The sequence below is a fragment of the Euleptes europaea genome, chromosome 9 (assembly GCF_029931775.1).
Source record: "Euleptes europaea isolate rEulEur1 chromosome 9, rEulEur1.hap1, whole genome shotgun sequence".
NCBI classification, from domain to species: domain Eukaryota; kingdom Metazoa; phylum Chordata; class Lepidosauria; order Squamata; family Sphaerodactylidae; genus Euleptes; species Euleptes europaea.
Genome location: NC_079320.1, coordinates 4429060 through 4456469, shown reverse-complemented (window position 1 = coordinate 4456469; position 27410 = coordinate 4429060). Strand labels below are relative to the sequence as shown.

Genomic DNA, 27410 nt, shown 5'->3' with positions numbered 1-27410 from the left:
ATAGTTCCTTTTCTTTAATTTTGATCTTAGTGTGACACTGCTCAGGGTCGAATTGGCCATATGAACAGTATCATTAAAGTAAGTAAGTACACATGAACACATGAAGCTGCCGTATACCGAATCAGACCCTTGCTCCATCAAAGCCAGTATTGTCTACTCAGACTGGCAGTGGCTCTCCAGGGTTTCAGGAAGGGGTCTTTCACATCACCTACTTGCCTAGTCCCTTGAACTGGAGATGCCGGGGATTGAACCTGGGACCATCTGCATGCCAAGCAGATTCTCTACCACTCAGCCACGGCCCCTCCTCAAGTTGTATTAGTTAATCCTTCCTGCAGAGATCTGATTCCTTCCCGCCCATGAACCCCACGTGCCTTTTCTGAACCGCCTAATTGGGTTCAGGGTTGTGATCCTTCTGGGTGTGGGGCACGACCCGCGGCAAGTGCAAAGTAAAAAATTAAAAATAAAAAGCACAACAGCCTTGAGACGCGCAGCATCTGTGTACCTTTTTTATGTATATATAGAGAACATCTGCGGGGCAGCTTGGCAGTTGGTCAGCAACACTTGCCTAAGGATCATGAACACCAAAGATACCTACGACAACGCGAAACTGGCTTGCAGGAGCCACAGCGCCGCTCTGGCGTCGCTCACCAGCCAGAAGAAGGTAGACTTCGTTATCAAGGAGCTCCAAAAGACTCAGTCTTCGGTGAGTGGCTCAGGGGGAGGTCGGGAGGGGGGGGGTCGTTGGTGGTGTAGTGGTTGAGAGGGGAGGACTCTAATCTGGACTCTAATTTGGAGAACCGGGTTCGATTCCCCACTCCTTCACAAGAGCGGCGGACTTTAATCTGCTGAACCAGGTTTGGTTCCCCACTCCTTTACATGAGCGACGGACTGTAATCTGGAGAACCGGGCTCGGTTCCCCACTCGTACACAGGAGCGGCAGACTCTAATCTGGAGAATTGGGTTTGATTCCCCACTCCTCCACATGAAGCCAGGTGGGTGACCTTGGGCCAGTCGCAGTTCTCTCTGAACTCTCTTAGCCCCACCTACTTCAGAGGGTGTCTGTTGTGGGGAGGGGAAGGGAAGGCCAATTACAAATAGGTTTGAGTCTCCTTAAAAGGTAGAGAAAGTTGGCATATAAAAAACAACTCTTTCTTCATTGCTGCAGTAGTCAAAAAGGGCAAGAGTCCAGTAGCACCTTAAAGACTAACAAAAATATTTTCTGGTAGGATATGAGCTTTCGTGAGCCACAGCTCACTTCTTCAGATACAGCTAGAATGTGAATCTGAAGAAGTGAGCTGTGGCTCACGAAAGCTCATACCCTACCAGAAAATATTTTTGTTAGTCTTTAAGGTGCTACTGGACTCTTGCCCTTTTTGACTACTGCAAACAGACTAACACGGCTACCCACTGTGAATTATCTTCATTGCTGCAGGGCAGTGAGATTGCTGGCTGAGCACAAGGGGTTCACCTGACTTCAAGGGAGCGGTTGATTTTTAATAGTCCTTGGAAATCCTTTATTAATTTTAATAAAAAAATTACAGGTATTATTGTGTTCTTAGACTGATTGTATGTGGTTGACATTACATGGACATAAGCTGCTCAGAACCCGACTTTGGTCAGGGGTGGGTGGGATATACATTAAATAAATAAATAAATAAATAAATAAGTGAGATTATAAACAGGTTGACTTTGGTATCTCTCATCCAGGAATTAAGACCACAGAGAGAGAAGAAGAGTTGTTTTTTATATGCTAACTTTCTCCAGTGTGGTGTAGTGGTTAAGAGCAGTTGTTTGGAGCAGTGGACTCTGATCTGGAGAACCGGGTTTGATTCCCCACTCCTCCACAAGAGTGGAAGAGGCTAATCTGGTGAAGCGGGTTGGTTTCCCCACTCCTACACATGAAGCCAGCTGGGTGACCGTGGGCAAGTTACAGCTCTCTTAGAGCTCTCTCAGCCCCACCTACCTCACAGGGTGTCTGTTGGTGGGAGGGGAAGGGAAGGTGATTGGAAGCCAGTTTGAGTCTCCCTTAAGTGGTAGAGAAAGTCGGCATGTAAAAACCAACTCTTCTTCTTCTACTTAAGGAAGAATCAAACCGGCTTACAATCACCTATAATAAAGGTGTTGTTGTAAGAAGAAGAGGCAGATGGGGGTGGGGAGGGAAAGAAAGGGTCATTCGCCAGAGGGGAGAGAGAGAGTTGCGTCTCCCATGCTGTCTATCCGGCAACCTGTGTCATGCCTGCACCCTGCTTGCAAAGTCCTGAATAACATTCTGTGATACACAAGATGCATTTCTGAAGACAAAGGACCTCCTTGCCCGTCGAAAGTGCCCACATGGCCACCCAGATGGCTTTCCTTTAAAGCAAACAGCTAACCCAGAACTCACCGCTGTCTGACACCCACCCGTTCTTCTCTTTAGCCCAAAGCCTTGACGCCGTGGGTCGGACTGCGGAAGATCAACATATCCTACTGGTGCTGGGAGGATATGTCTCCTTTCACGAACACTTCGCTCCAGTGGCTGCTGGGGGAGCCGAGCGATATCGGGTTCTGCAGCTACTTAGCGGAGCCGAGCAACCAGGGGCTGAAGGCAGCCACCTGCATCAACCAGGTCAACGGCAGCGTCTGTGAAAGGCCCGGTAAATTCGTTTTTTTCGAAGTTCTTCTAGCTGGGAGTGGGTGGTGAAGGATGGATGTCTTTGTTTGTTTGTTTTGTTTGATTTTTATCCCGCTCTTCCCCAGCTAGTCGGGCTCTGAGTGGCTAACAATATTCTATGTCATTAAGTATTAGGAAGCATTAGGAAGAACTTTCTGATGGTTAGAGCGGTTCCTCAGTGGAACAGGCTTCCTCGGGAGGTGGTGAGCTCTCCTTCCCTGGAGGTTTTTCAGGCTGTGAAGGTGCTGGCTAGGAAGAACATAAGAAAAGCCCTGCTGGATCAGACCAAGGCCCATCAAGTCCAGTAGTCTGTTCACATAGGGGCCAACCAGGTGCGTCTAGGAAGCCCACAACCAAGACAACTGCAGCAGCATTGCCTGCCTGCGTTCCACATCACCTAATATAATGGGCATGTTCCTCTGATCCTGGAGAGGATAGGTATGCATCAGGACTAGTATCCATTTTGACTACTAGTAGCCATGGATAGCCCTATTCTCATAAGAACATAAGAAAAGCCCTGCTGGATCAGACCAAGGCCCATCAAGTCCAGCTGTCTGTTCACACAGTGGCCAACCAGGTGCTTCTAGGATTTGGCAACTGTGTGAATTTGGGAGGAGAAATATTGGCGGGGTGGGGAGAATTTATCTCTCCTGGATCACACTGCCTTCATTTTTTCAAGGCAGAGGTCAAAAAAAGAGGTTTGTAAAAGCATCTTATCCGCTGCATGCTTCTTGCATAGTCATCCTGTTTTTCTCGGTGCGCAGCAAACCACAGTGCCAAGCAGTGCCGGACCCCCTGTGCCTCGAGGACAGTGTGCAGCGAGTGTACCAGCAGTAACCCCGAGTGCATGTGGTGCAGCAACAAGAAGCAGTGTGTGGACTCCAACGCCTACGTGGCCTCCTTTCCTTATGGCCAGTGCATGGAGTGGCACACCGCGAGCAATTGTCCGCGTAAGTGAGCTCTCATTTGGGACCAGAGTGGCTGTAATGGGGTGGTAGGTTCCGGAAGGGTTTCTGTCTTGGCAAGATGTCCCATGTAGACCCTTATGCCCCATCTGTGCTTCTGCGGCTTGCAGCCCAGGGTGTTTCCTTGGCTGAGATAGCAGAAGGTTCAAAGCAGTAATTGCAGGGGGGGGGGCACTGGACAGCTGCCTGTGGCCAGGATCCGAAGGGCATATGGAGTGGGGCTTTTGAGGGTCTCCTTTTCAGATCGCAGCCTCCTGGCAGGCCACTCCGCAAAGCCAGGGGACTTCTCAAAGCAGCATTTGGCAGCCACTCTGGAACACTTGAAGCCGCCTTCTACTGAATACTCTTTAAATATTTGAAGGGCTGTCAACTTCCAACTCTATGATGCTATGAGGGATATAGAAGGGTTCTGCTTTCTGGTTGCTATGGAAGGAGGAGATTGAGATTGAGCGGGGGACATGATTGATGATTGCTCTCTTTAAGTATTTGAAAGGTTGTCACTTAGAGGAGGGCAGGGAGCTGTTCCTGTTGGCAGCAGAGGATAGGACTTGCAATAATGGGTTTAAATTGAGGGCGGAAAGCTTCTGGCTGGATATTAGGAAAAGGTTTTTACAGTAAGAGTTGTTTGGCAGTGGAATTGGCTACCTAGGGAGGTGGTGAGCTCCCCCTCACTGGCAGTCTTTAAGCAGCGGCTGGACAAGCACTTGTCAGGGATGCTCTAGGCTGATCCTGCATTAAGTGGGGTTGGACTAGATGGCCTGTCAGGCCCCTTCCAACTCTATGATTCTATGAATCAGACCATCGGTCCTATCAGGGTCAGTCTTGTCTACTCAGAACGCTACATGTGGCTGCCGATCCACTGAGTATCACTGAGTTTTCTAACAGTTAGAGCGGTTTCTCAGAGGAACAGGCTTCCTCGGGAGGTGGTAAGCTCTCCTTCCCTGGAGGGTTTTAAGAAGACACTGAATGGCCATCTGTCAGCAATGCTGATTCTATGACCTTAGTCAGATCATGAGAGGGAGGGCATCTTGGCTATCTTCTGGGCATGGAGTAGGGGTCACTGGCGGTGTGTGTGGGGGGAAGTAGTTGTGAATTTCCTGCATTGAGCAGGGGGTTGGACTAGATGACCCTGGTGGTCCCTTCCAACTCTATGATTTTATGATTCTGCTGGGTTACCGTATCTGAACTTGATAAGGCTACACAAGTCATGGGGTGTGGGGGACATCAAGGGGAATCTTTGACTGGTTGGCTCCTGTGGGAAAAGAGGGTGCTGGACAGAGGGACTGTTGGTCTTCCTCCAAAGGCTGCTAGACCAGAAGACCACAAGGAGGCAAGAAGTGCTGAACTGTGCTTTGCCTATATGTTTGTCAGCTCGAAATTTTGTTTAGGACGCTAAACGACATCTGGTGTAAATCGGGGCTTGGAGTGGGTTGTCTGGATTAAGCCAGCGCGGGCCACCTGGGAGTCGGCAGAAGTTCGTTTTCCAGCTGTGCTAATTTGCTCTCCTCATCTTCCCCCACAGCTGAAAACTGTTCGGGCTACTTCACGTGCGCGCACTGTCTCGAGCAGCCTGGCTGTGGCTGGTGCACGGACCCCAGCAATACCGGAAAGGGCAAGTGCATCGAAGGCTCTTCCAGAGGTCCGATGAAGATGCCCGCCCCGTCTCCACCGCCGACGGGGAAGTCCCAGCTGAAACCGAACGTCAATGCTAGCATGTGCCTCTCTGCCCACAACTACACCTGGTCCTTCATTCATTGTCCAGGTAACCTTACTGAAAAGAGCCAGTGTGCCGCTGCCATGAAAAAGGCAAATTCCACGCTGGCCATAATTAGACAATGAATAAAGAATAAAACTGCTGTTATCATACTGCCCTTGTACAAATCTATGGTGAGACCACACTTGGAATACTGTGTACAGTTCTGGTCCCCACCCCTAAAAAAGGATATTGCAGAGCTCGAGAAGGTGTGGAAAAGAGCAACCAAAATGATCTGGGGTCTAGAGCAGCTGCCCTATGAGGAGCGGTTAAGACGCCTAAGGCTGTTTAGCTTGGAAAGAAGGGGGTTAAGGGGAGACATGATAGAGGTCTATAAAATTATGCATGGTGTGGGGAGAGGGGACAGGGAGAAGCTTTTCTCCCTCTCTCATAATACTAAAAAGCGGGGTCATCTGCTGAAGCTGGATAAAAGGAAGTATTTCTTCACAGAATGCATAGTTACATTGTGGTGATGGCTTCCAACTTGAAAGGCTTTAAGAAGGGAGTGGACATGTTCATGGAGGAGGGCTATTCATGGCTACTAGTCAAAATGAATCCTAGTCATGATGCATACCTATTCTCTCTGGGATCAGAGGAGCGTGCCCATTATATTAGGTGCTGTGGAACATTATATTAGGTGCTGCTGCAGTCATCTTGCTTGTAGGCTTCCTAGAAGCACTTGGTTGGCCACTGTATGAACAGACTGCTGGACTTGATGGGCCTTGGTCTGATCCAGCAGGACTTGTCTTGTGTTCAAAACAGATAAAAGGAAAGGAAGGTAATCGTGGTTAAGAGTAGTGGTTTGGAGCGGTCGACTCTGACCTGGACAACTGGGTTTGATTCCCCTACACATGAGTGGCAGAGGCTAATCTGGTGAACTGGATTTGTTTCCCCACCCCTACACGTGAAGCCAGCTGGGTGACCTCAGGCTAGTCACAGTCTCTCAGCCCCACGTACCTAACAGGGTGCCTGTTGTGGGGAGGGAAGGGAAAGTAAGTCGGTTTGATTCTTCCTTAAGTGGAAGAGAAAGCTGGCATATAAAAACCAATTCTTCTTCTTCTATTTATCAGCTGCTCTACAGTGTTGTGAAGTTGGAGTTTGTAGAACATTATCCCAGTTATTGGGATCGCTGTGGGGGGTGGGAGGGGGAGAGGCAAGCTGCTGAAGCTGCCGCAGCCGTGTGGGGGCGAAAAGCCATACAGAGGGTAGGATTAAGGGCTTTGGGAAAAATCTCCTCCCTGAAAAACCTCCTTTGGAGGCAAAAAAAATCAATTCTTCAGTTCAGCGTCCCCCGAGAATATAAAAGGCGGCCATTGTTCAGGCGCCATCAGAGAATTTGGAGTGAGCGGTTTCCGATTTAATTTTGAGCCAAATCTCTGGTTCTTAAAGAATAATCAGTTGATTCTCCTGCAGCGCAGTGGGAGAGAGAAAAGACGGGGACCTCATTGCTTACTGGCAGGGAATTCGTTAGCAAAAGAGGGCAAGGCAGCATTTCACTGTATGACCCCCACTCCTCTGGTTTTGCAAGCAACTGCTCCTACAGCTAGTTGTAAAGACACCAGGGGTTTGCTCCACAGGGTTCACTGCCCAGCCTTTTTGAGCCTGCAGGCACCTTTGGAATTCTGACACAGCTCGATGGGCACCACCCCAAAATGGCTGCCACCGGAGGCGGAGCCAGGCACAAAACGGCTGCTGCAACTGACCTCCAGTCACACAGTTGAAGATCCTTGCGCTGTGTTTGCAACCGCTGGCAAAGCAACGTTTAAAAAAAATCTGCACAGCCAATCAAAAGCCTCGCTGGGCAAATTCCCAACCTGGCCCTGGCCATTTCCTAAAAACTCTTGGCGAACATCCAGAAAGGTGTAGGCGGGTGCTGGGGCCTATGAGCACCATGTTGGAGCCCCCAAGCTATGTTGTGAACCTTGTGACACTACAATGCAGGGGATGGCGTTCTCCCCAGCGGTTGCGTTTCACGGTGGCTGGCCGGTTCTTGATGTGAAAGTGGAACCACAGTGTTCGGAATTCAAATTCTGGACTGAGCTGCCGGCCAATGGGGTATGCACCTTTTGCCACGGATCCCGAAGCGCTGAGCACCAAGGGAGTTTGGGCTAGCAAGTGATAGATGCCATGGCGCTGATACAGCCAAGCTGAGCATACATTCTTGTCTCCAAGAAGAGCCAGCGTGGTGTAGTGGTTAAGAGTGGTGTTTTGGAGTGGTAAACTCTAATCTGCAGAACCAGGTTTGATTCCCCACTCCTCCACATGAATGGCAGATGCTAATCTGGTGAACTGAGTTGGTTTCCTCGCTCCTCCACACGAAGCCAGCTTGGTGACCTTGGGCCAGTCACAGCTCTCTCAGCCCCACCTACCTCACAGGATGTCTGTTGTGGGGAGGGGAAGGGAAGGTGATTGTAAGCCCGTTTGATTTTTCCTTCAGTGGTAGAGAAAGTGGGCATATAAAAACCAGCTCTTCTTCGTCTTCTCTCCAGCTTGCCAGTGTAACGGGCACAGCAAATGCATCAATGAGAGCATCTGCGAGAAGTGTGAGAACCTGACGACCGGCAAGCACTGTGAGACCTGTGTCTCTGGTTACCACGGAGACCCCACTAACGGAGGAACCTGCCAACGTAAGTCAGGGCTGCTGGTTCTCTCCCCAACTGCCGCATCCAGGCCGGCATGGAATAATGGTATATTTTGCCTCCATTGCCTGGTTATTGGCAGCAGCCGATGGTGTGTGCACGTGCTGTGCTTAAAAGAAAAGAGAAACTTAATTTCTGCTCAAAGCTGAATTCTGCGAATTGCTTAATTTACTCGAGTCAGTTTATATGCTTTCCCTTCGCATCATTTTTGTTTCATTCACATATTTGTTTTATATAAAACATTTATTAGCTGCCTTGATTCCTTACGGAGTTCGAGGCAGTGTAAAATAAATGGAAAATATAAAATCAAAAACCAGATAGCCTCCATGGCCTCTTCCAATTCTTATGATGCTGTGATGATTATAGAAGGGTTCTGCTTTCTGGTTGCTATGGAAGGAGGAGGTTGAGATTAGGGGGCCAGGATTGCTCTCTTGAAGTATTTGAAGGGCTGTCCCTTAGAGGAGGACAGGGAGCTGTTCCTGTTGGCAGCAGAGGATAGGACTCGCAATAATGGGTTTAAATTGCGGGCGGAAAGGTACCAGCTGGATATTAGGGAACATTTTTTTACAGTAAGAGTTGTTCAACAGGGGAATCAGCTGTCTAGGGAGGTGGTGAGCTCCCCCTCACTGGCAGTCTTTAAGCAGCGGCTGGACAAACCCTTGCCAGGGATGTTCTAGGCTGATCCTGCATTAAGGGGTGTGTGTGGACTAGATGGCCTGTATGGCCCCTTCCAACTCTATGCTTCTATTAATTGCTTCTTAGCAGGTTGTTTATATTTATTTTCCCTGACACTGTGCTCTCTCTCTCCCTCCCTCCCAGCGTGCAAGTGCAATGGCCATGCCTCCATCTGCAACGCAAACTCAGGAAAATGTTTCTGCACCACGAAAGGAATCAAAGGAGAGGAATGTCAGCTGTGAGTAGCAACTTGGTACTTGGGGCCGAACCGAAACCTGACCAGGTGCTGTTTGGTGTGGCCAGTGTCTTGAAAACATGGAGGCACAGGTCCAAAGAACGGTGTCAGCCCTTCCCAAGCCTTTTGGCATACCCTGCGGGACGGAGATAAATAAATACGTTGCATTGCAGGTTGAGTATCCCTTATCCAGACATCTGATATCTGGACTGATCCAAAAACCAGACTTTTCGAGCCGGCATGCAGGCATTACTCGCAGGCCCTCAGCAGCACACCTGTTTGCTTTCTGGTGGTTCGATGTACACAAAATTAGTAAAAATATTGCTTAAAATTACATCCAGGCTATGTGTATAAAGTGTATATAAAACATATATAATACATAAATGAATTTCGTGTTTAGGCTTGGGTGCCGTCCCCAAGATAACTCATTATGTATATGCAAATATTCCAAAATACGGAAAGATCCGAAATAAGGAACACTTCTGGTCTCCCAAGCAGTCCGGATAAGGGATACTCAACCTGTACAAGCTGCTTCAGAAAGTGCTGCTAGTTTGAGGTGTGATGCGGCCAGAATTAAAACTATGAATCAGGGTGCTTGTGCAATCCAGAAATACCCCAGAGGCATTCAGGGATCCCATGAAGGCCATTAAATTGCAGCAGTAGGATATCCTTATTCGTTCCCCATGTCTGCCTAAGATCCTGGTGTTCCTGTTAATGTGACAGACCACCCCTGATGTTACCACTGAGTAGGGTTGCCAGCTCTGAGTTAGGAAATTCCTGGAGGTTTAGAGGTGGGACCTGGGGAGGGCGGAGTTTGAGGAGGAGAGGGAGCTCTCCAGGAATTGAATGTCATAAGAGCCCACCCTCCGAAGCAGCCATTTTCTCCAAGGGAACTGATCTCTGTTGTCTGGAGATCAGTGGTAATTCTGGGGGATCTTGAAGTTGGAATCCGTACCAGCGAGGCTGAGTATCTGCTTTCTCTCTCATGCTCCAGACAAGGTAGTTTCTACAACACTTAACGTATCATGTTTAAGAGCTCTTGCCGTGTTTCAGCTCTGTTTGAGATTCTGGTTTCCCATCCCATTTCTGTAGTCCAACCCCTATTGTACTGTTCATTGAATGTCCCATCCTGTTGATTGTACTTGACTTATGCTACACAATCTGCCTGGAAACTCGCTGAGAAAGGTGGACAATAAATAACCAAATAATAATAATAGTATTAATAATAAGAGACCAGCCATTTCTGTCACTCAGAGAGAGAATACTGGCCCTTACAGAGTTTTAAAAAATCTTTTCAACCTGAAATGGTTTTGACGGACTTTAAAAAAAGTCTTGTGAAATCAACCATCAGGTTTCTAGCTCTCCTTCAGCTTGGCTTCTGCTACAGAGTTCTGTTTAGAAACTCAGTTTTCAGAATTTAATGCACATGGTTTCTGGGCCTTCAGATTCTTAGATAGTGGCTCAGATTACTGAAATAGGGCCAAGGCTTTTCAGGCATGTGTTTCAGCTTTCCATCTTATTATTTCACAGTGTGTTTGTCTTCTGGATTGCCATGTTGTTTTTAGTTAAGCCGTTGCATATTTAGACATGCTGTTTTTTTTGTTTTTTTTAAATAAGAAGCCGTTCGCTCCTTTGCTCAGACTGGATGTGCCTTAAAGGAAATTAAAAAAAATTTTTTTTTATGGGTGCAACCTCAAGAGAAAATTAAGATGGAAGGGCGATGTTATTAATTCTGTTTCTTCTAGGTGTGAGGTTGAAAACCGATACCAGGGCAATCCTCTCAAAGGAACGTGCTACTGTGAGTACAATCTGTGGGTTTTTTTCCTTTCATTTGTTCATAATTTCGGTACTTGGTCGTGGATGTCAAGCAACTAGTAGTAGAGGGGCCATGAAGGCTCTAGGAAAATCTGCTCCTTTCTGCTGTTGCTTCTCCATGCTTCAAGAACTTCTTCCTGGAGTGTCTTGGTCAAGTTAGCCCCATCCTGAATTCCCTTCTCAATGTTATTTTAACATTTTAAATGTTTAATGTCTGATGTTCGCTACCTTGGGGATGCTATTTATTGTCTATTTCTATGTTTCTGTTAAACGTAAACAAAAATACATTTTAATAACACAATTTCGATATTCTCCATATCAAACTCCTCATAACTTATGTTGTTCTCACATAAGCATAATAGAGCCTCCAGTTTAATGTAAATTCTTCTCTGGGTCTTTTATTTACTAGATTAGTTAGTTTGGCCATCACAGCGTATTCTGCCAATTCTTCTGTATTGGGACTTTCATCCAATTTCCATTTCACAGCTAGAACCACTCTGGCGGCTTTGACCGCTTATCTGTACAATTCCTCAGACGCTTTTTCCAATGATGGAATTCTGTATGATCCCACAGGGCCCTGGTCTCATTAGAAAGGGAGTCCCACCAGGCTGGGGCAAGGGCCAAAAAAGCCCTAGCTCTGGTCAAGGACAGCCGGACACGCTTGGGCCGGAGACCAACAGGAGGTTGTTATTTGTAGAATGTAGTGTTCTCTGGGGGGGGGGTGACCTACTGAAGTAATGGGTGGAGCAAGGTTTGAACTGCCCCCTTTCTGGCACCCGTGTGTTGGCGTGGCAGCACACCCATTTGTTCTCTTTCCCTCGGTTGCGTGTGACTGTAGGCCAAGACGACTCCTGACTCTCTTTTTGTGTACTTCTGTACAGACACTCTCCTTATTGACTATCAGTTCACCTTCAGCCTCTCCCAGGAAGATGATCGCTATTACACGGCCATCAATTTTGTGGCCACGCCTGACGAGGTTAGTAAATTCCCCCCGCCATTGCTTCGTGTCGTTCATTAAAGTGTCTCGATTCTCTGTGGCTGATGAAGTGTGTGTTGTATACAGAGGTGGACTTCCTCGCCCTGCCCTACATGCATGCTCCTTTTTACCATCTCCTTGGTGCCGTGAAGGGGTTGCTTTTGCCAGTGGGGAACTCCAGCTGAGAAATTCTGATCGTCCCCAAGGCAACTTGAAAACAGAGCCTCATTTCAAACAATGTATAATTACCTCGAGGACTTTGTTGCTACATTACAGTTGTGTGGGTAACTTGTGTGGGTCACTTAGCTTTAATACAAGATAGTTACAGATTGCTCTCTCCATTGGCAAAAATGGCAAGTTATTTACTGTTCTATAACTGAGGAGTAAGGAAGATGGTGGATATCGTTTCTCGCTCCTTGTGAGATCTCCCACATGCTTTCTGGTTGGCAACTATTGCTAGCCTGGAGGCAGTCTGGCTTGGCCATTGTGGTCTATTGTCATGCAGTGGACCAGGTGCAGAGGAAAGGCTGTGGCTCAGTGGTAGAGCCTCTGCTTGGCATGCAGAAGGTCCCAGGTTCAATCCCCAGCATCTCCAGTTAAAAGGACCAGGCAGTAGGTGATGAGAAAGACCTTCACTAATTCAGCCCAGAGTTGGCTTCCCTTTGAAATGCCTCTCCTGGAAAAACCAGAAAGCAGTCACACATGAAGCTGCCTTATACTGAATCAGACCCTTGGTCCATTAACAGACCATCAGTCCATCAACTTCAATCAGGCCATCAACAATTGGTCCATTAAAGGTAATGGGTGTGCCACAGCATCTGATTGTTTTGATGCGCAACATATTCTCTGGACAAGAGGCTATTGTTAGGACAGAATATGGAGAAATAGAATGGTTTGCCACTGGGAAAGGTGTCAGACAAGAATGTGTTTTAATCTCCCTAGCTTTTCAATCTATATGCAGAAGATACCATAAGGAAAGCTGGATTAGATTTAGATCAATGCGGAGGGAAAATTGGTGGAAGGAACATTAATAATTGGAGATATGCCGATGACACCACATTACTGTCTGAGACAACTACTGATGAAAGTTAAAGTAGAAAGTGCCAAAGCAGGATTACAGCTGAACATTACAAAAGTAATGACTACTGGGAAATTACACAGCTTTAAGCTGGACGATGAAGAAGTGGTTCAAGATTTTCTGTTCCTTGGCTCCGCCATCAACCATAAGGGAGGAAGCAACCAAGAAATCAAAAGGAGGTTGAGACTGAGAAGGGCAGCCATGAAGGAACTAGAACAGATTCTTAAGTGTAAACATGGGTTAATTCATGCCATAGTATTCTCCATTATTATGTATGGATGTGGAATTTGGACAGTGAAGAAAACTGGCAGGAAGAAAGTTGATTCATTTTGAAATGTGGTGTTGGAGGAGAGTGTTATGGATACCATGGACCCCCCAAAAAAGGCAAATAAGTGGGTTGTAGATCAAATCAAGCCTGAACTCTCACTAAAGCTAAAATGACTAAACTGAGGCTATTGTACTTTGGTCATATTATGAGAAGACAAGAGTCATGGAAAAAGGCAATTACACTAGGAAAAGATGAAGGCAGCAGGAAAAGAGGAAGACCCAACATGAGGTGGATTGACTCGATCAAGGAAGCCACGGCCCTCAGTTTGCAAGACCTGAGCAAGGCTGTTAATGATAGGACGTTTTGGAGGACATTAATTCATAGGTTCGCCATAAGTCGGAAGTGACTTGATAGCACTTAACCCACACATAACAGGGCCTTCTCGGTTGTAGCATCAAAACATTGGAACTCCCTCCCCAGGGATATTCACCTGTCCTCTGCCTTCTGCTGGAGGTGAAGACTTTCCTTGTATCTTCTGGTGGTACCTCAGTAATCTCTCCTTTCTGGCCTATGTTTTAATTAGAGTGTTATGTGCTTTTTATATATATATCTTAGTCTTGGTCTTAATTGTTTTTATGATGGTTTTTATAGCAGTCGTTTTAACTGTTAGCTGCTTTGGCGAACCTGAATGGGAGAAAGGCAGGGTGCACATTTTGGAAACGAAGACCTAAAAATAGGCAAGAACACAGTTTGAAGTCATCTTCTTTGCTTGCTTTTTACATCTGGCAGGTTTACACTTCCCTCCTTTCTCTGGGCTTAACTAGTGCTCTCTGCCGTCTCAAATCTTGCCTCCCACCAACACCCTGGGCTCAGGGCAGCAAAATTATACCATTTTGCATACTTCTTTTTGTTGGCAGAATATGCCAAGTACGCAGAGAAGGAACAGACACACTGATTAAAGATAAAGTTGCCTTTATTGGGGAAACTACATTTTAGGATAGGAAACTGAGAGACAAAGTCTGTAGCTGTCTAACTAGCTAAGGAGGGAGAGAGAGGGTAGAATGACTTCAGAAAAGGAGGAGGAAATGGTCCCCTAAGAATCTCAGTCTAAGGACAGTCAAGATGTGTGAAAAAAGGGCGGAGAGGTCTCTACCCTTACAGCCTAACTAGCTGACCACTTGCCCGCCTCCTGCTGGGTCTTCTTCTCAGTTCCCTTGCATGCTAGACATTGCAACTCTTCCAACACTTTTTTCACATGGAGTAAAGCTGTGTGTGTGTTCAGTCTCGTCAAGTTGCTTCCAACTCATGGCGACCCTATGAATCAATGTCCTCCAAAACGTCCTATCCTTAACAGCCTTGCAAATTGAGGGCCGTAGCTTCCTTTATAGAGTCAATCCATCTCTTGTTGGGTCTTCCTCTTTTCCTGCTGCCTTCAACTTTTCCTCGCATGATTGTCTTTTCCAGTGACTCTTGTCTTCTCATAATGTGTCCAAAGTACTACAGCCTCAGTTTAGTCATTTTAGGGTCATTCAGGCCTGATTTGATCTATAACCCACTGATTTGTTTTTTTGGCAGTCCACGGTATCTGTAACACTCTCCTCCAACACCCCATTTCAAAGGAATCTATTTTCTTCCTATCAGCTTTCTTCACTGTCCAGGTTTCACACCCATACATAGTAATAGGAAATACGATGGCTTGAATTAACCTGATCTTGGTTGCTAGTGACACATCCTTACACTTATGAATCTTTTCTAGCTCCTTCATGGCTGCCCTTCCCAGTCTCAACCGCCTTCTGATTTCTTGGCTGCAGTCTCCCTTTTGGTTGATGATGGAGCCAAGGAATAGAAAGTCTTGAACAATTTCAATTTCCTCATTCTCAACCTTAAAGTTGAGTAATTCTCCTGTAGTCATTATCTTTGTCTTCTTGATGTTCAACTGTAGTCCTGCTTTGGCACTTTCTCCTTTAACTTTCAGCAGTAGTTATTTCAAGTCTTGGCTATTTTCTTCCAGTGCTGTAGTATCATTGGCGTATCTCAAATTGTTAATGTTCCTCACCCCAATTTTCAATCTACCTTAATCTAAATCTAATCCAGTTTTCCTAATGATATGTTCTGCATACAGATTGAAGAGAGAGAGAGATAAAATACATCTTTGTCTAACACCTTTGCTAATTGGAAACCATTCTGTTTCTTCATATCCTGTCCTAACCGTGGTCTCTTGTCCAGAGTACAGGTTGCACATCCAAACGATCAGACGTTGTGGCACACCTATTTCCTTTAAAACCAGCCATAGTTTTTCGCGATCCACCCAGTCAAAAGCTTTGCTGTAATCTATGAAACACAAGCTGGTTTTCTTTTGAAATTATTTCGTATGCTTCATTTCTCATTCCATATATGGTAACAGTCTTTGTTGTAAGATTTTGAGCATCACTTAACTTGTGTGAGAAAATGTGATGGTCTGATAGTTGCTGCAATCCTTGACATCTCCTTTCTTGGGAATATGGATGTAAATGTATCATTTCCAGTCTGTGGGTCGTTGTTTTATTTTCCATATTTGTTGGCATATCCCTTTTTAAATTTTTGTATCCCACATTTAAAAAATCAATAAAAATTATTTTTAAAAACCCACACAATATAGCAGCCCCGAAGCACTTGTGAGATGTTCTTCTCCGGCATAGGTAAAGGGTCTGAGCCCGGTGCAGGGACCCCAGTAGGAGTTTTTCTTGCCGAAGCCACATTGACAGTGTTTTAAGGGCAGCAGCTTTGTTTAAAGACATTAATCCCCCCGTTTTGTTTTTGTCCCCTCAATTCAGCAAAACAGGGACCTGGACATGTTCATCAACGCTTCTAAGAACTTCAACCTCAACATCACCTGGTCGACAAGTTTTGCAGGTGAGAGCTATCCCTCCCCCGCAATCCAACTGAACTTGAAATGCCCCCAAAGTAATAATATTAGCGAGAGACTTTCAGCCCCGTATTTGCCTGTAATTCAAGTCCAGTAGCATCTCCAAGACCAACAAAGTCTTCCAGGGTTTTCATGTGTCAGAGCTCCCTTCAAGTTCACTATCTGGCAAAGGGAGCTTTGACTAAAGAAAGCTTTAGGAAAATGTTGTTGGTTCTTTCAGGCGGTACTGGACCTGAATTTTGTTCTACTGCTTCAGACTAACGTGGTCACCCACCTGAAACTGTGTTTGTCCATATTGTCCATAGCAGATAGTTTGTCCAGATTCACCCAGCTCCTTGCCCCTATCTTCAGTTTCCTGGTCCCAAGAACATAGGTAGATCCCTGCTGGATCAAACCAAGGGCCCATCAGATCCATAGAATCATAGAGTCGGAAGGGGCCATACAGGCCATCTAGTCCAACCCCCTGCTCAATGCAGGATCAGCCTAGAGCATCCCTGACAAGTGTTTGTCCAGCCTCTGCTTGAAGACTGCCAGTGAGTGGGAGCTCACCACCTCCCTAGGTAGATGATTGCACTGTCGAACAACTCTTACTGCAAAAACATTTTTCGTAATATCCAGCCGGTACCTTTCCATCTGTAATTTATACCCTTTATTGCGAGTCCTGTCCTCTGCTGCCAACAGGAGTAGCTCCCTGCCCTCCTCTAAATGACTGCCCTTCAAATACTTCAAGAGCAATCCTGTACCCCCTCAACCTCCTCTTCTCCAGACTAAACATTCCCAGCTCCCTCAGCCTTTCCGTGTAGGGCTTGGTCTCCAGGCCCCTGATCAGCCTCGCTCTCCTCTGCACCCGCTCAGTTCTGTCCACATCCTTTTTGAAGTGAGGCCTCTGGAACTGCACACAGGACTCCAGGTGCGGCCTGACCAATGCTGTGTACAGCGGGGCTATGACACCTTGCGATTTGGATGCTTCACTCAGTGGCCGACCAGCTGCCTCTGGGAAGCACACAAGCAGGATGATAGCAACAGTATCCTCCCACCTGTCCTCCCCAGCAGCTGATACAGAGAGGCCCCTGGTACTGGCAGGAGCAAAAATCCATCATGACTATTAGCCATGGATAGACCCATCCTCCATTAACTTGTCCGCTCCCCTTTTAAAGCCTTCCAGGTTGGTGGCCGTCATCATATCCTCAATTGCCTATTCAATGAGGTGCATTGGAATACAGGCAGGATAATGCTGCTGTGGTTGTCTTGCGTGTGGACTTCTTAGAAGCACCTGGTTGGCCACTGTGTGACCAGCCTGCTGGACTTGATGGGCCTTGGTTTGATCCAGCAGGGCTTTCCTTATGTTCTTATGGAGGATGGAGCTATCCATGGCTACTAGTGGACAAAATGGATACTAGTCATGATGCACACCTATTCTCTCCAGGATCAGAGAAGCATTATATTAGGTGCTGTGGAACCCAGCCAGGACATTGCTTCTGCAGACGCCTTGCTTGTGATTTTCCTAGAGGTGCCTGGTTGGCCACTGTGTGAACAGACTGCAGGACTTGATGGGCCTTGGTCTGATCCAGCAGGGCTTTTCTTATGTTCTTCTGTTCTCAGGCCTTCTGCTTCCCTGATCTCTTCATTTCCCCTTTTGGATTTGGTAGCTTACTCTGTGGTGTAACAATTTATGGTGAGGCATAATGTTAATATTGCATAAAGATAGCCTGGGGAACAAATGAGCTAGAAAACCGTTGCTCTGATTTCCACCTCTTGAATGCTCACGCAGGCTGTTGAAATTGTCTTTTTTTCTTTTCTTTTTTTGGTAACTGTAGTTTGTGGGGTTTTTTTCCTTGACAGCAGTAAATGAAACTGCACTCAGCGTTTCCTTGTTCAGACGGAACCGTTCGTTTTATTATCTACGTGTGCTGCCGTATAATGAGAGGAATAACAGGACCCTCTTGGACTATCAGTGAAAATCCACACAGAAAGCAGACTTTGACTGTCTCTTTTTTCCATTCCAAAACAGCTGGCACTCAGGCAGGGGAGGAGATTCCTGTGGTTTCCAAAAGCCAAATCAAGGAGTACAAGGACAGCTTCTCCAATGAGAAATTTGATTTCCGCAACAATCCCAACATCACTTTCTTTGTTTACGTCAGCAACTTCACTTGGCCGATAAAGATCCAGGTAAGAGGCCCCTCTGCATTGCCTATAGGAGGAGAATGATTGGACAGAAAGGTAGCTTCAGGTGCGTAGCCATGTTGGTCTGCAGTAGAACAGCTAGATTTGAGTCCTGACATTGGTCCATTTACCATTTCCCGGGTTATCAACGAGGTCACGGCCGAGCTGGACCTCCCCAGGACTTTGCAAGGGGTACACCCCGTCTTTAATATCAGGCTTCAGCAAATGCACAGCGTTTCAGGCAATAGAAACTCCAATCCAGACAGCGCAGTGATTCAGAGGTTTATTCTGAACGTCAGTGACTTCAGTAGGGACGAAGGAGGTTAGAATACAGAGCATTGGGACATTGCTATATTTATAGAACGGATACAATGGATGAGATTGAGTTACAGCAATACAAAGGAAACAATGAGATTTCTTTCTCCCGGTAACAACTTCAGCAAACCAAGTACTGGATACTTAAGGGCAATCAGAGAAGGGGCTGGTGGAGTTCCTGGCATTGTGAGCGAGGCCCGGTATCAGATGAAAGATTTACACGGGCGGGTCTCCATACAATTGTAGATCTCTGACCGGAGCTTGTGGCTCATGTGCAAAACAGGAGGGGAGGGGGGAGTGCACGGAAGGATCCATATTGTTTACAGAGGAACCATCTTGTTTGGCCCATGCTGTCAGAAACCCTATCTGACACGCGCCTTGGAGGCCAACAAGATTTTGGAGATATGAGCTTTTGAGACTGGAAAGCTCATACCCAAAAATCTTGGTGGTCATAAAATCATAGAATCATAGAGTTGGAAGGGACCACCAGGGTCATCTAGGCCAACCCCCTGCACAATGCAGGAAATCCACAACTACCTCCCCCCCCACCTCCAGTGACCCCTACTCCATGCCCAGAAGATGGCCAAGATGCCCTCCCTCTCACGATCTGCCGAAGGTCACAGAATCAGCATTGCTGACAGATGGCCATCTAGCCTCTGCTTAAAAACCTCCAGGGAAGGAGAGCTTACCACCTCCCAAGGAAGCAAGTTCTTCCTAATGCCTAGACGGAAACTCTTGATTTAATTTCAACCCGTCGGTTCTGGTCCGACCTCCTGGAACAACAGAAAACAACTCAGCACCATCCTCTATATGACAGCCCTTCAAATTCTTGAAGATGGTTATCATATCCCCTCTCAATCTTCTCCTCTTCAGGCTAAACATACCCAGCTCCTTCAACCTTTCCTCATAGGACTTGGTCTCCAGACCCCTCACCATCTTTGTTGCCCTCCCCTGGACACGTTCCAGCTTGTCTACATCTTTCTGAAATTGTGGTGCCCAAAACTGAACACAATACTCTAGGTGAGATCTAACCAGAGCAGAGTGAAGCGATACCATCACTTCACGTGATCTGGACACTATACTTCTGTTGCTGAGGTGTGACTGGACTCAAATCTAGCTGGACCAGGGTCTGGGAGACTCAGGTGCAATTCCCCACTCTGCCAGAGAAGCAGGCTGGGTGACCTGGTCACACCCTCTCAGGCTACCCTTCCTCACTAGGTGGTTGTATTTTGCCGTCAATTCACAGCTGTCTTATGGCAACCCCCACAGGGTTTTCAAAGCAAGAGATTTTGGAGGTGGTTTGCCATTGCCTGCCTCCGCGTCATGACCCTGGTATTCCTTGGAGGTCTCCCATTCAAATACTAGCCAGGGTCGGGGCTGAGAGTGTGTAACTGGCTCAAGATCACCCAGCAGGCTTCCATGATGCGAGTGGGGATTCGAACCTGGGATTCCCATGTACTAGTCCGACACCTGAACCACTACACCATGCTGGTTATGGGGGAAGATATAATGGAGGAAAGGAGAAAAAAGAACACTGCGTTGGGTCCCCATTAGGGAGAAAAACAGGGTATAAAAGCAGGGTATTCTCCCTCTCTCATAATACCAGAACGTGGGGTCATCTGCTGAAGCTGAAGGGTGAGAGATGCAAAACAGATAAAAGGAAGTATTTCTTCACACAACACATAGTTAAATTGTGGAACTCCTGTCAGGCTGCTATCTCGGTTTCGTTATTGCCTCTGTCTCTGTGCTGTATTGTCTGCCCCCCAAGGTCGCATGCCTAAGCCTAAGCCTGGGAACTCAGCTCCTGGGAAACTGTATTCCTGCGTGTAATCTCCCGCCTTTCCTGCCTTATAATATCTCCCAGCTAGTGAGCCTTTCATAGCTGTCATTTTATTCGTTTGCACTGTATGCCTATTTGATCAGTAAAATCCACCTGTTTGGACTCTATACGACTTTGTGGTGATTTCTGGTTCTGTGGGCCAAGGGCTGACATTATGACAGCTATCTCACATCTTCACCGTTCTCCTAGCCAGGCTGGAGCCCAGGGGGGTTCGCCTGCCACTTGGATGGGAGCTGTGCAGCTCTCCAGGTGATCTACTACCCTGGAGCCCTTCTCAGAGGACCCTACTCTGTTACAGGACTTAATTGCTGAACTTTTCCGGACGAACCGAGAGGTTTGCCGCTTGAGGGGACTGGTACACGCGCAGTGGCAATCTCTTACAGGACGTCTCTGGATGTTAACATCGGAGGATACTGATGCTCGTTTAGATCTTCAGGACTTGGATCAATTACTGGACGATGCCCGATTGGCGACTGAGGATTTACAAATATTAACTGGACTTCTGGATAATCTTATTTCTCGACAAACTCTTTCTACCATGGCGGGAGCCCCACCGGAGGGTTTTTCCCTGATCCCGGATGCGGCCAGCTGCCAGGCTGAGGCCAAGCGAGTCGCTATTAGCACCGCTCTTCTCCTTGTGGAATGTACAAAAGACACCCCGGTAGCCACCTTGGCTCAAGTTTTGACCCCGACGTTTGGAGCCGAGGCATCCGCACTGGCGGTTCGAGTACAACCTCTGCTGGGCGGGGAACCTGACCCCATACTCTTGCTCCTCGAGACAGAACTTTTGCCGCGCATTACGGCAGAGGCTGCCCTAAGACTTGAGAACGCCAAAGTTCTTGCGGATCAGCAAGCCGCCGAAGCGGCTAGGGTCGCAAGAGAGAGAGAGGCGGCGGAAGCAGCCAGGGCGGCTGCAGCAAGGAATCAGGCGAACGTGGACACGCGCCCCAAGGACTATGTACTGGGACTATCAGGTCTCACCTTTTCCCCGGCGTTTGTCCCGTCGCGTACGACCCAACGCGCACGCCGTTTGGCTGACCGACGTCGAGACTCAGATGAGTCTGAAGACGAGGATTTATATGGGGATAGCTCTCAATGGGCCACGAGCTTCCGAACCAGTAAGCCTCATCTTACTGGGGGCCCAAGTGAGGAGGTTCATCTTTTACGAGCCCAGAATCGGGAGCTCTCCGACCGTGTGGATCAACTCCAAGAAGTAATGGAACTTATGCTTCACGAGAACAGGCAATTACAACAAACCCTGATAGCTCAGAGACAGCCCGTTCCGATACCGGGTCAGGCGGTACCCGTACAACCACCCGCTAATGTGCCTGCTCCACCCTTACCTCCTGGAGCTCCTGTTGCTCCTCCGCTCCGACCACCCGTGCAACCACCTGCTAATGTGCCTGCTCCACCCTTGCCTCCTGGAGCTCCTGTTGCTCCTCCGCCCGGACCACCCGTGCAACCGGGTCAGCCCGCGCCCGGCCCTTGGAAGCAACTCAAATTGAGGACTACGTATGACGGATCTCTTGAGACTTTGCCTTGTTTCTTGCATCAAGTGGACAGTTATATGCGAGAACAAGGTCAACTTTTCCCCACGGAAGATAGCCGGGTGCGGTACGTAGCTTCCCTCCTGACAGGCAAAGCGGCTGACTGGATGGTCCTCCAGTTTGACACCCGCTCTCGTGCGATTCGTTCCCTCAACAACTTCATGACTGCCCTGAGAAGGAGGTTTGAGGACCCCTTCCTGGGAGAAAGAGCCAAAACGGAACTTTTACAATTAAAACAAGGCTCTGCTACAGTTCGGGAATTTGCCGATGAATTTCAGCGACTGGCAAGTAAAATTGTAGGTTGGCCCGAGACCACCCTAATCCATCATTTCAGGGAAGCCTTGCATCCTGACATTCTGAACTGGTCTTACATGCGGGGCGATCCCGATACCCTCGAAGGCTGGATCCTATTAGCCGAGGAAGTGGAAAGCCGCCGCCGCTTTATTTCTCTCGTCCGTCAAAAGCACAAGGAGAAGGGCACCCAAAAGCCTCAACCCAAGGCACCACTGCTCGTCCCACGAAATCCCCCACGTCCGCTCCAGGAACGTGAAGTCCGATTTCAGAGGGGTGCCTGTCTTACATGCGGAGAAATGGGCCACTTTGCAGCCGTTTGCCCACGCCGCCAGGAATTATTTCGTCCCAGCACGACAACCCGCGCCCGAGGTCGTCCACCACGCAGGGGCACCGCGGCCACCCGCAGCGCAGCTCCGGGAAGGCCCACACCCTCTGCACTCCATGCCGGGGACCCAGCCTCCCTGCCTGCTTCCAACGACCCCGCCGGGTCTCGGATTACAAGTGCCCCATTGGGGGACAGCTTTCCCTCTTCGGATGAGGAAAACCCTTGGATTTCTCCAGCCTTAAACCTGGAATCTCCCCTCGACTTGTCAAAAAACGGCTCCGGTCTGTGGTGAATGGAGCATCTCCACAGACCTCTCAGGATCTTCCTATCAAACCGAATGCTCCTACCAAAATCAAAGAAGTGGACTCCACCGTCTACGTAGATGCAGTTTTACAACAACTTAACGGAGGTCCACAAATCCCCGTCAAAGCACTAATTGACTCCGGTTGCTGTCGCACTCTCATAAGCGAAGCCACGTTTGCTGCCCTCAGAGCCGACTCAGAGGCTTTACCCGCCCCCGTCCAATTTGCTCAAATGGACGGGAGCCAATTCCAGGGGGGTCCAGTTGATCATCGCACCATAGGGGTGGCAATGGGAATTGGTTCCCACTGGGAACAAATAGACTTCACTATAGCCCCTATCCGATTTGAAGTGGTCTTGGGAATTAACTGGATTAAAGGACATAGTCCCAGTATTGATTGGGAAACAGACACTATTTCTTTCGCTAGTCCCACCTGCGACCAGCATCGGCAAAACTTTGCTCTGCCATTTCCGCCCGTTCCAGCGTTAACCTCTACTGCCCCAGTACCACCGGCTCTACCCGCTGTATACCGGGACTTTGAAGATGTCTTCGACCTTAAGGAATGTGATGCCTTACCCCCCCACCGGGCCTCAGACTGTGCGATTGAAGTAGTAAAGGACTGCACATTAACCAAAAGTAAGATTTACCCTATGAGCGCTTCCGAGCGCACTGTCCTCCGGGACTTTTTGGACAAAAACCTCGCCAGAGGGTTCATTCGCCCTTCGAATGCCCCAAACTCGGCCCCCGCGTTTTTCGTCCGGAAAAAAGAGGGCGACCTTCGCCTGTGCATTGACTTCAGAAAGCTCAATGCGGTTACCCAGACCAACGCCTATCCTATCCCATTAATATCGGATATTTTGGGACAATTACAGGAAGGCCGTGTGTTCTCTAAATTAGACTTGGTGGAAGCCTACTACCGAGTCCGTATCCGCGAAGGAGATGAACACCTCACTGCCTTCTCTAGCTGTTTCGGAATGTATGAATTCCTTGTAATGCCGTTCGGATTAAAAGGGGCCCCGGGGGTCTTCATGCAACTCATCAATGAAATCCTACATGACCTTCTATATCGTGGGGTGGTGGTCTACTTAGATGACATTCTCATTTATTCGAAAACTATGGACGAGCATGTGACTCTGGTCAGAGAAGTTCTACAACGCCTGCGTAACCATCAACTGTTCGCTAAACTAGCTAAGTGTGAATTTCACCAAAGCAAACTCACGTTTTTGGGATACATCATCTCCCACCAAGGTCTTCGCATGGACCCCGCCAAAGTCCAAGCCGTCCTCGATTGGACTCCCCCCACCAACCGTAAGCAAGTACAGCAATTTCTGGGATTTGCAAACTTCTATCGGGGATTCATCCCTAACTTCGCCCAAGTGGCTCTACCCATTACGGACCTGCTGAAAACTAAAGGAAAAGTAAGCTCGGCTGCCTTGCCCTCCGCAAAGATCCTATGGACTGAGCAATGCCAAGCCGCCTTTCTGGCCCTCAAACGCCTCTTCACTTCGGAGCCGGTGCTACGGCACCCAGACCCAAATCAAATGTTCATTGTGCAAGTCGATGCTTCCGATGTAGCCATGGGAGGGGCTCTCCTCCAGCAAGGACCGGACGGTCTTCTTCACCCTTGCGCTTACTTTTCAAAAAAATTTGCGCACGCTCAATTAAACTGGCCCATCTGGGAGAAAGAGGCCTCTGCAGTTCATCATGCACTGACTTTATGGCGGCAATTCTTGGAAGGGTCTAAAATACCCTTTGAAGTTTGGACCGATCACAAAAATCTAGCTGCCCTCACGGGGTCCCATAAGCTATCGGCGAAACAACAACGGTGGGCGGAGTTCTTTGCTCAGTTCCGTTTCACCCTGAAGCACGTCCCTGGGAAGCAGAATGTTCTCGCGGATGCCCTCTCCCGTTTACCACAATATCCGGTAAAACTCGAAAGACCCACCAACTCTCTGTTCACCCCTATGCAACGTGGGGCCCTACCTATGCTGGCTGTGCAAACCCGATCCCAGCATCAACACACCTCGCAAGCTCCGCCAGCCCAACCGGCTGCCCAGCCGCCACCGCAACAGACCGGAGTTCCCGCCCCTCCTACCCCTCCGACCGCTCAGCCGCCTGCAGTCTGCGCGCCGCCACACGTAAGCACTAGCCCTATAACTATTTCTCAGATCTCCAGAACCGACGGGGGGGCTCCCTCCAAACTCCCCATCTCCGAATCCTTTTTAACTGTCCTTCGGGACCAGTGCCTTTTAGAACGTTCCGCTCATACCCTACCTCCTGGTGTTTTGGAACAAGGGGGGTCCTGGTACAAAGACTCAAAATTGTATGTACCCAAAGCTCTCCGGCAGGACGTTTTACATTTAGCTCATGGAGCCAAAACAGCTGGGCACTTTGGGTTTCTGAAGACCCTTCACTTATTGCGCAGACAGTTCTGGTGGGGGGGAATGCGTTCCGACATTGACTCCTTCATCCGCAGCTGTCCCGTTTGTGCCGCTGCGAAACGATCGCAGGGCAAACCCCCGGGACTGCTACAACCTCTTGAAACGCCCAGCAAACCTTGGGAAGTGATCGCTATGGACTTCATGACTGATCTCCCTCTCAGTGGGGGTAAAACTGTGTTGTGGGTTGTTACTGATTTGTTTTCTAAGCAAATACATTTGATTCCATGTGCAGGGATCCCCTCTGCTCAGAAACTAGCCCGCCTCTTCGTGACGCATATATTTCGTTTACATTCGTTTCCGCGTAAAATAATTTGTGACCGCGGAAGTGGTTTCGTTTCTAAGTTTTGGAAAGCTTTCCTCAAGTTGGTGGGGTGGACCAGGGATTGTCTAGTGCATACCATCCTCAAACTGATGGTCAAACTGAACGTGTCAATGCTGTACTCGAATGTTATTTGCGTTGTTATGTTAACTACCACCAGGATAACTGGGTGGAACTGCTACCTTTAGCAGAATATGCCTACAATAATGCCATGCATCAATCCACAGGTTTTAGCCCGTTTTTTGCTGTGTATGGACAAGATTTCAGTCCCATCGTTCCTACAGATGATATAGAGGGGGAGGGGAACCCCGACATTGCCTCCTGGGCACACGCCCTCCGTACCACTTGGCCCTGGCTCGTTAGCAACCTCGACCGGGCCAAACGTAAATACAAAGCGCAAGCTGACAAACATCGCTCCCCCGGGGGTGATCTGCAAGTGGGTGCTTTGGTTTACCTTTCCACCAAAAACCTCCGGTCCACCCAACCGTGCCATAAACTCAGCGCCAAATTCATTGGCCCTTTCCCCATTACTCGGGTCATAAACCCTGTCACAGTGGAACTGGCTCTCCCCAAATCTTTGAGGCGTGTGCATCCTGTTTTCCACATAAGCCTCCTCAAACCCCATGTTGCTTCTCCGCGGTGGCATCCGGACCCACCGCCTGCGCAACCCATCATGGTGGGGGGGGAAGAACACTTCGAAGTCTCCAAGATCCTTGACTCCCGTATTCACCATGGTACTCTCCAGTATCTAGTTCGTTGGAAACATTTCCCCCCTGCCTATGACGAATGGGTGCGCGCACGGGATGTCTCCGCCCCCGACCTCATTGACGCCTTTCACATTGCTTACCCGAACAGGCCAGCCCCCTTGCGAACTGGGAGGGGGCCTTGAGGGGAGCAGAATGTCAGGCTGCTATCTCGGTTTCGTTATTGCCTCTGTCTCTGTGCTGTATTGTCTGCCCCCCAAGGTCGCATGCCTAAGCCTAAGCCTGGGAACTCAGCTCCTGGGAAACTGTATTCCTGCGTGTAATCTCCCGCCTTTCCTGCCTTATAATATCTCCCAGCTAGTGAGCCTTTCATAGCTGTCATTTTATTCGTTTGCACTGTATGCCTATTTGATCAGTAAAATCCACCTGTTTGGACTCTATACGACTTTGTGGTGATTTCTGGTTCTGTGGGCCAAGGGCTGCCCCAGGATGTGGTGATGGCTGCCAACTAGGAAGGCTTTCAGAGTGAAGTGGACATGTTTATGGAGGAGAGGGCTATTCATGGCTACTAGTTAAAATGGATACTAGTCATGATGCATGCCCACTCTCTCCAGGATCAGAGGAGCATGCCTATTCTATTAGGTGCTGTGGAACACAGGCAGGATGCTGCTGCTTCAGTCGTCTTGTTTGTGGGCTTCCTAGAGGCCCCTGGTTGGCCACTATGTGAGCAGACTGCTGGACTTGATGGGCCTTGGTCTGATCCAGCATGGCTTTTCTTATGTTCTTATGTAAATAAATAAAGTGGACTTGAGTCCTGACGAGGCTGGAGGAACTGTGCAACACCAAGTGGGGCACTGGGCTGTCCTACTCTCGGAAAAGTATCTCCTTGAGCTTTCTGTCGGTAGCTTTGGAAACTGAGAAAAGTAACAGCAGCCAGTCGCGCTGTTGTGTTGGGTAAAGGGAAGGAGGCGCAGGAGGGACTGCTGTGGCTCAGCGGTAGAGCATCTGCTTGGCATGCAGAAGGTCCCAGGTTCAATCCCCGGCATCTCCAGTTAAAGGGATAGGCAAGTAGGTGATGTGAAAGACCCCTGCCTGAGACCCCGGAGAGTTACTGCCGGTCTGAGTAGACAATACTGACCTTGATGGACCAATGGGGAAAGGCTTTGGCTCAGTGGTAGAGCATCTGCTTGGTATAGGTTTTT

At 48.4% G+C, this 27410-nt stretch overlaps 1 protein-coding gene across 1 annotated transcript in view; it reads left to right on the top strand.

The window, feature by feature from the left end:
• Nucleotides 1-27410, top strand: part of ATRN (attractin) — a 176162-nt gene that overhangs the window by 93359 nt on the left and 55393 nt on the right. Inside the window, exons 15-24 of the mRNA XM_056855209.1 lie at nt 522-703; nt 2417-2633; nt 3415-3600; nt 5138-5377; nt 7858-7995; nt 8827-8920; nt 10663-10715; nt 11614-11708; nt 15868-15946; nt 17971-18128. Coding sequence (XP_056711187.1) covers nt 522-703; nt 2417-2633; nt 3415-3600; nt 5138-5377; nt 7858-7995; nt 8827-8920; nt 10663-10715; nt 11614-11708; nt 15868-15946; nt 17971-18128 — 1442 coding nt within the window. The remainder of the gene's footprint in view (nt 1-521; nt 704-2416; nt 2634-3414; nt 3601-5137; nt 5378-7857; nt 7996-8826; nt 8921-10662; nt 10716-11613; nt 11709-15867; nt 15947-17970; nt 18129-27410) is intronic.